The following is an 11,313-nucleotide window of genomic DNA, read 5'->3' as shown; positions in this document are numbered from 1 at the left end:
TTGAGTTTCCTGACCCATACAGCAAATTCCTATTGGCTATCTATTTTACATATGGTAATATAAATTTCCATGTTACTCTTTCCATACATCTCATCCTCTCCTCCCCTCTCCCCAGGTCCATTCAACTTGAATTTGACTCTACAGGCAGGAGGTCATTTCCGGGGAGAAGGAAATATGCATCTGACCACTTGAGATACTTTATTTTGCTTTCTTCACGCTTCATTTTTCTTCTAGTCTTTTGAGCATCATTAACAAGGTTTTAGATAGTTAAAGGGAAAGTTTGTATGGCAGGCAAACATTTGTCACATCCTTCTTCCTGGCTTTACAAAGTAGCAGCGAGATTCATATGGCTTTCCAGAAAGTGGAAAAACCAAAACTAAGTGGATCCACTGCAGACATACGGGAAGATGCTTGAGCCAGGAATTCAAAACCCTTGGTGTCAAGTGTCATCCAAACCTTGACAGATAGGGAATGGAGAAATACTTTCTGGTAGGGCTTTAAATTTGCTACTTCGGTCTTCTCCAGGACCATCTGCTTATACTTCAAACACTACAATCATTCCCCTGAAAAAAGAATAAAATCCCTGCTCTTGAGGATGCCAATTTATTAACGTCAGAGCCATAAACAATATTCACATCCCAATGCCCTTTTTATCCCAAATTTGTAAATGTATTTCAGGCATTTAGCAGACTGGTTGTGTTCACATCAACAGATGTGGTGCGCGTTTCGGAGATTATAGCTCAGTTTCGATTTCCTCTTGGGACTTTTCTTAAGCGTCCGCATTTCCCCACAGTAAACATGTGTGTAGCTGGGGGGAAAGTTACATGCTGTGTATTTTTGAAACTCTTGGAGAAGTGAAGAGGCCGTTATTTCCTGCCTGGTAGAGTCCTCCTTTTCTTGCTTCACGAACAAAACCCGGATGTGACTTGGGAAAAGAGGAGGTGGGGAAGGAACAAAAAGTAAAACTTTTGTTGTTTCTCCAGGAAAGTGGACTAGCTCAACTCCTACCCTTGGGCCGCAGCCCAGGAGGGTCCTCCCGCGGGCGTGGCAAGGTCGGGAGCCCGGCCGGGTCGGGCCAGCATCCCCGCGGGAGACCGCTCAGTGCGCAGCCTCTCCGCCTCTTCGGGCCGCCTTTGCAAACTCAACCCTCCCCGGGCTCCCAGGGGCAGATCTCCTGGTGTTGTGAGGACCTGACCAAAAGGGCAGGAGTTTTAAGATCCTGGGACGCTAGGGTGAGCTGGCGTGGGGGGATCTCGTCCGGGCGCTGGGGACCGCCGCTGGGAGAGGCGGTCACCTTCTGCGCGGGCGGGGCGCGCAGGCAGCACAGTTAGTTCGGGACGCGCCCTGGTTTGCGGCACTTGCAGCCGCTCCACTTCCAGAGCTGTCCCTGAGCCCAGTTCTAGGGCGAAAATGCCGGCTCTTCACATCGAAGATCTGCCAGAAAAGGAAAAGCTGAAGATGGAAGTTGAGCAACTTCGCAAAGAAGTTAAGTTGCAGAGACAGCAGGCAAGTTGGATGTCCCAGAATATTTCCTTATGTGAAATGAACCAAGATTGGTGTTGTCCAGTTTGTTGCAGTAAAACAAATAGTTTCTTGGCTCTTGGGTGGGTGTGGGGGGTGGGGGGGAGAGTTGTTTGTTTCTATGGTGGTGCTTGAGAATTGCCTGTTGATGTGGGGAGATCATAGGAGGTTAAGGAGAGCAAGGATATCATGAGTAATTTAAAGCCAAATGTTTGAGGATGAGAACAAGCGAGAAATTCTGCCAGCTATTAGATAGTTGATTTTAAAAACCCAAGCTGTAGGGAAAAGGCAGATGGCTATTTAGTTCCTTGATCTTTTTCATAATGGGAAAGAATAGCTTTTAAAAGTTAGATGGGTTTTTGTTTGTTTGTTTTGGTTTTGGCTTTGTTAATCACAGTGGGTCTTGAATTATCTAGTTTTGAGTCTTCATCAGGGGTCTCCAGTGTGATGAGCAGTCCACTGGGACTTGGGAGCAAAACATTACAGTATCCATCTTTGTTTATAAACTTCTTCCCTTTATAATTTCCACTTTATGCTTTGTAAGTATGCACAGTGAACTAATACCTACACAGTACTATCTGTATTTATTTATAAATAACTGTACATATACTGTATACAAACATTCTTTTTTGTTATTATGATTAGAAATTTTAGAGACCACTGAAGTGATCACAGATTTTGTGAGAATGTATGTGCCAGTGTTCAGAAGTCTCCACTGAAATTTGTTGGAGACTTTGTCATTTTTATTTCAAGTTTTTACTGGTAATATAGGCCTTCATTCCTTCCCCTTTTCCTCAATCAGGCAACCTGTAGTCCAGGAAAAGGTTTTTGGATAGATATTTTTTAAGATAAATGATGTAGTTCTTTCTCCCCAGCAAGAAGAATTTAAACTGACTTTGTGGTTTAATACTAGAAAAAGTCAAGGAAAACAATGGAAAGGAAGTAGGTATGGAGAATATGTTCACTTACCTTCCTGCTTTAGTTACGATAACTCTATTCGTGACAAGTCTTTTTATTCAGAAGGCACATTTTGAATATTTGGAAGATGCAGGCTTTGGGGGAGTATTTTTAATACATTTCCTTTCTCAAATGTAATCTGTAACTTCCAAATCCCTAGTCTTACAGAATTTTGAAGTTCAAAGTCCTTTCTGTACATGTTGAAAGTTTTTGTAGCTTTAAAAATACTGCTGTGTTTAAAGGAAAAACCAAAGTTATAGGACAAAGTGAATAGGCTTGTTTCTTGAAACTTTTAAGAGACCCATTTTGTGTATGGCAAAACCCGTCTGTTAGCCACTTAGATCTTTTTGACACAGTGAATCGTAGAGGTTACACATTAAACAGAGTTGCATGGATTGAAGTAAAGTGTTGTCTGTGCCAAGTTGGAATATTTTAATATTTTGTATCACAATGCAGAACTTATAGGGGGAAAAAAAAAAGAGATGTGTCCTCCACTTACCTAAAGCTTCAAATTAGAAATTGGGCAAGGGTCTAGATGCAGTTAGGGCTTCCCTGGTAGCTCAGCTGATAAAGAATCTGCCTGTAATGTGGGATACCTGGGTCTGCCCACACTTCTCATAACAACTACCAGTAAAGAGGATAATGAATTATATATTTATAAATCATTCAGAGGTAGGACAGTCTCTTAAACCACTTAGGAAATAAAGTCTTGCTCAGTTCTGTACCCCTTCATTGGCACCAGAAATGCAAGAAGTAATTTCCGCATCATTACTACTACCCTAGTTGTCCAGGATTTCTCATCTCTCCTGTTGTCGGACTTCTCAGGAGCGCAGTGGTAAAGAACTTGCTCGCCAACACAGGAGATTCAAGAGATGAAGGTTCAGTCCCTGGGTGGGGAAGATCCCTTGGAGAAGAGAATGGCAACCCACTGTAGTATTCTTGCCTGGAGAATCCCATGGACAGAGGAGTCCATGGGGGTTGCAAAGAGTTGGACACGACTGAGCAATTAACACTTGCACACTTCACTAAATGCAGCAGACTGTGTGGAAGTTAGAGGTATCATTCATCAGCAGTTCCCCCCTTCCAGCTCTCCACCTCCACTCCTTAGGACACATACTACTGGAATTACTTTCTTGGGGAGAAGGAACAGAAGGAAGAAAACTTTCAGGGAAACCTTAGAGGACAGAGGGAGAAACATCTAAGTCCTAATAATAAGATTCCACCATTTTATTATGCACTTTGAATTATAACATGTCCATGCTAGAAAAACATTATGGCTCTTAGAGATCATTCAACCCTTTCACTTTGAAGGATTAAAAAACCAACCTGAATTCCAAGAAGGCTAACTAGCTCCTTATTTGAGACCCCAGAGACAATGATAGAGACATTATTAAAACACTAAGACACATATCTTCTGATGCCCAGTCAATAAACTGTTAATATCTGAGCTGTGTGTTCTGCTCAGGCCAGATTCACAGGCTGAATTCTGGCTTGTAGCTAATTGTTGGTCAAACGTATCCTCTTGATCATGGAAGGAAATACATCAGAGAAGCCATTGTTCACTTTTGGAGATTACACATCTTTTTGGACACTTAATGAAGAAGGCTCGGTAACACAACCATTTAGGGAAACATGAGTCTAATTTTTTTTAAAACTATTTTTTAGCCTTTCTTTTTTGATATAGACCATTTTAAAAAGTCTTCATTAAATTTGTTACGGTATTGCTTCTGCTTTATGTTTTGGTTTTTTGGCCAGGAGGCATGTGAGCTCTTAGCTCCCCAAGCAGGGATCAAACCTGTACCCCCTGCATTGGAAGGCAGTCTTAACCACTGGACTGCCAGGGAAGTCCCAATATGAGTCTTATCTGCAAATTTCTCAGTGGTCACAGAGCGCAGCTTATGGATACTTATGTCATCACCTCTGAGAATTTACTTAAAATCCCCGCACAATGATTGTCTGTAAATGTTACCCGAGAGAATGATACTTGTAAGGATTTTATTTTGCCACATTTTAACTGTGTTGCCTAGTTTTAAATTTTATTTTCAGAGGCTTCCACACTGATGTACCAAGAAATCTTTGAGGTGTGAGAGTAAAACTTTTTTATTTTTAAAAAATTTTAATTGCAGTACAATAGATGTGAAACATTGTGTGAATAATTTTAGGCATATGACATAGTGATTTGATATGTGTGTATATTGCAAAATGATGTCTTTTTGGTTGTCTTAAAGTCTGATCTTTTAATAATTTCTAGTTTGTGTTTTATGGTTATACATGATGTATTAACACAGTAGTAACTTCACTTAGGTATAAGTGAATAATTATGTACATTCTCGGCTACATATGCAGACATTTTTTAGTGATCAACATTGAAACAGTTTGGAGATTACTAATCTAGATAACAAAATCAGTGGGAACATTGCCTAGTTAGTTAAATAAAATAAAATTAAAAAAAGAGGACTCCATTAGAATTTTCTGGAACGTCTATAATTTTTACTTATTTCTTACTAGTTAATGCAGATCCTCATTAAGCAGTAATCTTTTTTTTTTCCTCCTTGCCTTTTTACTCCCCTCAATCACTCTTACAAACTGTCTCTTAAGGATAGGCTTTTTGAAGAAACTGTTCAATCCTTTCTCCACTCAGAAAAAGTTTACACTACTTACGTAAACACAAGCCTCAGATAAGCCTTTTCTTATGATCAGTTCTGCACAGAAACACAGGTGGAGGGTTGGGGGGAGATGAAGATGAAGGGATCTGGGGGTGCTGCACGTGGGGTGGGGAAACTTTGGGACAAAGTTTAACTTTTCCAGATCAGACTTTCTCCAATGCTTCTATCATTCTGTGAAATTGAAGAACCTGGCACATACTCAGTAAAGTGAGAATTTTTGCAGGAAACACCCCAAAAGCTATTTGGGGAGTAGCTGCACTGCAACAATTCATTAGCATGGAAAATTGAAAGTGGAGTATGTTTCAGTTCCTCAAATATTGTGGACCTGCCATCATTATATTTTAGCAGAGGAAGGAAATCATGAGACATAGTGGATAGAAACTGCTGGGGATAATATTTTTAATACAGTGACTTTCAAACTTTCTTGATGCTACTGTAGTAAGAAATCTATTTCATATAGACTGTGCTGCACACTAATATTTTCGTCTGTTCTATTTGATTTTTAAAGTGCTGGTTGTATCCAATTATGTCAGTTTCACTAAAGGGTGGTGACAAAGTTTGAACAATCCTGATTCTTTTTCTTCCTTCCCTCCTTTCTCCTTAAGGTGTCTAAATGTTCAGAAGAAATAAAGAACTATATTGAAGAACGTTCTAGAGAGGATCCTCTGGTGAAAGGAATTCCAGAAGACAAGAATCCCTTTAAAGAAAAAGGCAGCTGTATTATTTCATGAATAACTGGGGAGACACTTCCTCCTCAGTGGAAGAGGTCGTTTGTTGTCGTTTTCCAAAATAAAACCAACCCCCTTTTAAAGGAGTAACAATGAAATTTAAATGAGACTTTCTTAAGCGCTCCCCTAGATGTGGTTTTGTCTGAAAGCTGTATGCCTCTCATCCCTGTGCACTACACACCCCTTTTAAGAGGACAGAGAGCATCTGATGTGCGATTATGGGAATAAGGACACCACTTGTGCATGACACACCTCTTTCAGTATATTGCTTGACGCCTCAAATAAAGTTTTATCTCTGCAGAAAGAGTGTTGGCAACTTCAGAACGCTTTCTCTCTCTCTCCCTCTTTTTTTTTTTTTTTTGTATTACCTTTGATACTTCTCCCCATAACCTTTCAGCTGTTTGGGACCTGTCTAAAGATGAAGTGGTTTGACAGACCAGGTCTCAGATCCAGCTCTCTCTGCTTCGAATCTCAGGAGGTTTACAGCACTGAGTTCTGACTCCTAGAATGTTTTCTAGCATTATCTAGTAGAGAACTAGTAATGTAATCTAGCATTAACTAGTAGAGAACTGAGTGAGTCTGGTGGCGCTAGAGTGAAGAATCTCCTGCCAATGCAGGAGACGCAGGAGACACGGTTTTGCTCTTGCGTCAGGAAGATGCCCTGGAGAAGGAAACGGCAACCCACTCCAGTGTTCTTGACTGGAAAATCCCATGAACAGAGAAGCCTGGTGGGCTACAGTCCATGGGGTCACAAAGAGACATGACTGAGCACACACACACACACAACTGAATGAATAGAATTCTTAATGTTGACAGAGTCAGATAATTGAGTCAGGAACTAGACCAAGCCTCGTCTAGTTCAAGCACTTCCCAGTTTATCGTCGTACAGATTTTGTTCAGAGTGCTGCTATAGTGATGGTGGCTGGAGAAATGCAGGGAGTCCAGAGGAGCCCCTCTGGGTCCAGCCCTGCTCTGCCTCCCACAGGGAGGCATGTCTCACATGTGATCACCAGGTCTTTCCATGGCGACCGTCCAGTTCTGTGGCATTGAGCACTGGCACAGATGCTTGGCTCTGTGCCCATGCCAACCAGCCTTTTCCAGCAGGCCCGTGCCAAGCTTACTTCTTTTCTTTCTCCAAAGGAACAAACCAATCTTTTGTCAGCTTCTAAAATTAGCTTGCCTTGTTTCTCATTTGCTCAGTTGGAATTCTTTCTTTTTTCTGGCCACTCAATCCTTTGCTGGTGACAGGTGTTATGAACATTTTCTCCCAGTCCACAGCTTAACTTTTCACCATGGGATCCTAGCTGTCCTAATGAGTCTAAGGGTGCAGCACACCAAAGAAGACTGCCTGGCCCCAAGGAGATCTCGGAAAAGGTGCGCTGTGCTTAGGCACCCAGTTCTGTCTGACTATGACCCCGTGGACTGTAGTCTGTCAGTCTCCTCTGTCCATGGAATTCTGGCAAGAATACTGGAGTGGGTTGCCATGCCCTCCTCCAGGGGATCTTCCCAACCCAGGGATCAAACCTGGGTCTCCCGCATTGCGGGCAGATTATTTACCATCTGAGCCCCCAGGGAAGCCCATGAATACTGGAGTAGGTAGCGTAACCCTTCTCCAGGGAGTCTTCCCGACCCAGGAATCGAACCAGGGTCTCCTGCATTGCAGGCAGATTCTTTACCAGCTGAGCCACCAGGGAAACCATCTCGGAAAAGGGGCAGACTATGATTGTAAGGGTCCTACGGGGTATATAGGGGTGGAGTGTAGGATCAGGCCACTCAGGATGGCTGTTCTGTTGCTCTCTGTACGTCCCCTGCTTGACTGTTTCTTGCTTCGCCTATACCCTACTCACCCAACTGACCTTCCCATGACCTTGCCCTGGGCCCCAGTTAGTGCTCATTCTCAGCAAAGGGGGTTGTGAGAGGCGCACCCCTCTACTGGTTTCCCTGGTAATTAATGAACCCACCTTATATCAATTCCCCTATAACTGGCAACCTCTTTTCTTCCCCTCCTGCTTCGGCAAAGGCTGCTGCTGTGTGCTGCCTACCCTTCATTGCACACTGTGGGTTGTTGCTCCAGGACCTTGCTTTAGACTTGTAAGTCTCCCATTCTTTAAACCATTGATGTCTCTATTGTTGGAAACAAATGAACAAAAAACAGCATAGTATACGGCCGCCTCCCATCTTTCATAAAGGCACCAGAACACAACCCCAAAGAGAGGAGACTTCCTTTCTTTGAGCGTATTCTCCTTTCCCGCTGTTTTTGGATGCAGATTGCTCCAGGTTGATGTAAAAAGGAAGAGAAGCCAAACCCTGACAGGTTAGCTCCAACTCAAATGGGTTTAGTTACTAACGTGCAATTTTAAATGTGGCATAGAAGCCCAGGTTTCTCCTTGGTGAGATCTTTCCTCCTGCTTAAGATGCTTGCTCTTCCTCAGTCATGTCTGACTCTTTTTCGACCCCATGGACTGTAGCCTACCAGGTTCCTCTGTCCACGGAATTTTTCAGGCAAGAATACTGGAGTGGGTTGCCATGTCCTTCTCCAGGGATCTTCCAGACCCAGGAATTGAACCTGCATCTCCTGTGTCTCCTGCGTTGTGGGCAGCTTTGTTACCACAGAGCCACTGGGGAAACCCTTACTTAGATGTGTGTTGCTGTTCAGTTGCTAAGTCATGTCCAACTCTTTGCGACCCCATGGACTGCAACATGCCAAGTCTCCCTGTCCCTCACTATCTCCCAGAGTTTGCCCAACTTCATATCCATTGAATTGCTTAGATGCATAGGTGAACCTTATTATACCAGAGATGTGCCAGTGAACTCTACTAGCTTCCTGAGGTATATCAACATCCTCACTCCAAAATTACTTTCTTTCCCCTCTCAGAGAAGGAACAGGATACCCAGGCTTTTGAAAGAGAGGTGACAGCAACCCAAGAGCAGGACCCATTTCCTGCAGTTTCCTGCCTTTTTCCAAGTGTTGACGTCAGTGGGAATTACTGGGAGTCTTGAGATATTTTTATCCCAAAGCATGATCTACTCCATGGTGAAGTTAAAAAATGTAATGATATATCTCTTCCAACAGCCATGGAACAACCAGTATTTGGGATGTATTGCTACTATTTGCATTTAAGGTGGCATGGAATTAGTACACTTGGTGCTTGAAAAACTTTACTTTAATGAGCTATTTCATTTCTTTCAAGTCATGAGGTTTTCTTCTGTTGTTTAGGGAAGCAAACATCTGTTCTGGTTATTGGGAAGGGGTGCGTGTGTATGTGTGTTGCTCGTTCAGTCGTGACCCCATGGACTGTACCCAGACAAGCTCCTCTGTGCATGGAATTCTCCAGGCAAGAATATTGGAGTGAGCCTCCATTCCCTCCTCCAGGGGATCTTCCTGACCCAGGGATCAAACCCAGGTCTCCAGCATTGCCGGCAGATTCTTCACCAGCTGAGCCACTAGATCAAATCATTTGCTTCTCTCGTGTATCCTCTAACTTCTGGAGAGTCGTGGATTACAAGGCTGACGCTGAATTTCTCTGTCACATTCGCCTGTTCAGTCACGTATGCTTCCGAGGCCTAGAGCTTTCTCTTCACCCACCTGCAGCCATATGACAAATTGGTCAGTCCACTTTTGTTTTCTTCCTTAATAAGTATCCAATATCATAGATGTTTCTCCTAAATATAATTATGTTCTTTTTTCCCTCACTGTTTCATCTTGGTAACTCAGCAGACCTATAGAATTGCAATAAAATCATCTTGATTTTAGAGTGTTCAGCTGCTAAAAATGTATTAGCATGTATTAGAAAGAAAATGAAAAAATATGAAAACCATATATTTGGATATATTATGAAAGAAACCTTCAGCAAGTAGGAATTGGTTAGGATTTAAATCATGTGTTCAATTTCTCCCAAGAATCTAGTTCTGTAATCATTTGGTATCTGATTAAATAGTTACTGGGTTTTGTGTTTTGAGACTTAGAGTCTATGAACTCATATTAGGAAAATTGACTTCTCTGTTTCTAGGCAGGATTAACATTACCAAGCTCACCCATCCTTACTATTTCAAGTCAGTTTATTTTGTATGTTGAATGCAAACTGGTATTTCATTATTATCTAAATTTGAACTTTCTTGATTTCCTGTGAGTTTTACAGGCAGATTTTCATGTACCTGTTGACCATCTTCATCTATTTCACCTCCCTGACCCTCCACCTCTGGCAACCGTGACTCAGTTTTCTGTATTTATGAGTTTCATTTTCTTTTTTTTTTTTTTAGATTCCACATGTGAATAAGATCATATAATATTTGTCTTTGTCTGATATATCTCTTAACATAATACCCTCAAGTTCCATCCATGTTGTTACATGGTAAGATTTCCTTTTTTTGTTATGGCTGAATAATAATTTCATCATGTATCTATAAAATAATTTCTTTATCCATTCAACCATCAATGGACACATAGATTATTTCCATATCTTTCCTACTGTAAATGATGATGCAATGAATATGGGAATGCTTATATTTTTATAAGCTTGTAGTTTCGTTTTCTTTGGATAAACACCCAGAAGTGGAATTGCTGGATTGTGTGGTAATTCTATTTTTAATTATTGATGAAGCGTTATTCTGTCTCTGTACCAATTTACTTTCCCACCAACACTGCAGAAGAGTCCCTTTTCTCCACATCCTCACCAACCCTGTTGTTGATAGTCTTTTTGAGAACAGGCATTCTAACAGGTGTGAGATTATATCTCTTTGTGGTTTTGATTTGCAGTTTCCTAATGATTAGTCAAGTTGAGCACATTTTATTATACCTATTTGTGTCTGCTTTGTTTAAATAAACTTTGGAAGGTTAAACAGGGAACTAATAAAAATTGCTATGTATTAGAACAAATGTTGGGTGTGCCAGGTGGGAAAGCATGATGTTGAGTTTTCTCATTGTATATTTTTCTCTAAAATTTTGATGTGGGGACTTGGCAAATATATTATCTAGTTTAAGAGGCAAAAATAATTTTAAAATAGAACAAGATTCATATTTCTATGTATAGGCTTTTAAAAGCAAATATTGTTGTTCAGTCACTCAGTTTTGCTTGACTCCTTGTGACACCATGGGCTGTAGCCCACCTGGTTCCTCTAGCCACAGGATTTCCCAGGCGAGAATGTTGGAGTGGGTTGCCATTCCCTTCTCCAGGGGATCTTCCTGACACAGGGGTTGAACCCACGACTTCTGCGTTGGCAGGTGAATTCTTTACCTCTGAGCCACCAGGGAAGCCCAAAAGTAAGTATATGTGGGTATTAATATCATATGAACCAGGAATAAGTTTGTATAGTCAACATGATAGGACTAACCATCATGCATTTTGATCTATTAAGCTTATCCCACTAAGTAAGACAAAGATATTGAATCAGTTACAGTTATACTTCACTGTTATCCCTTCTATTTTTAGTCTTAGAAGGAT

General features: G+C 41.5%; 1 protein-coding gene and 1 long non-coding RNA gene across 2 annotated transcripts; both read left to right on the top strand.

Annotated features, from left to right (window-relative positions):
* Positions 1-1,341: 1,341 nt before the first annotated feature.
* GNG11 (G protein subunit gamma 11) lies at positions 1,342-6,176 on the top strand. The gene is made up of 2 exons (XM_086397864.1): positions 1,342-1,506; positions 5,750-6,176. The coding sequence occupies exons 1-2, from the start codon at positions 1,411-1,413 to the stop codon at positions 5,873-5,875; spliced, it is 222 nt and encodes a 73-aa protein (XP_086253990.1). The 5' UTR covers positions 1,342-1,410; the 3' UTR covers positions 5,876-6,176.
* Positions 6,177-7,509: 1,333 nt separating this feature from the next.
* On the top strand, positions 7,510-10,430 carry LOC147374662 (uncharacterized). Its single transcript, XR_015163011.1, has 2 exons — positions 7,510-9,479; positions 10,133-10,430. It is a non-coding gene; the product is annotated as an uncharacterized LOC147374662 (long non-coding RNA).
* Positions 10,431-11,313: the final 883 nt, after the last annotated feature.

Source organism: Bos grunniens, chromosome 4 (assembly GCF_055505025.1).
Source record: "Bos grunniens cultivar Pamir isolate PY7600 chromosome 4, Bosgru_T2T1.0, whole genome shotgun sequence".
Lineage (NCBI taxonomy): Eukaryota > Metazoa > Chordata > Mammalia > Artiodactyla > Bovidae > Bos > Bos grunniens.
The sequence above is the reverse complement of the archived record's forward strand: the minus strand, read 5'-3'. Positions and strand labels throughout refer to the sequence as shown.

Bases quoted from the DNA above. Each gene is read 5' to 3' on its own strand.
- GNG11 (XM_086397864.1), top strand. From the start codon at position 1,411: ATGCCGGCTCTTCACATCGAAGATCTGCCAGAAAAGGAAAAGCTGAAG. The intron at 1,507-5,749 runs GCAAGTTGGATG...TTTCTCCTTAAG, and splicing joins TTAAGTTGCAGAGACAGCAG to GTGTCTAAATGTTCAGAAGA.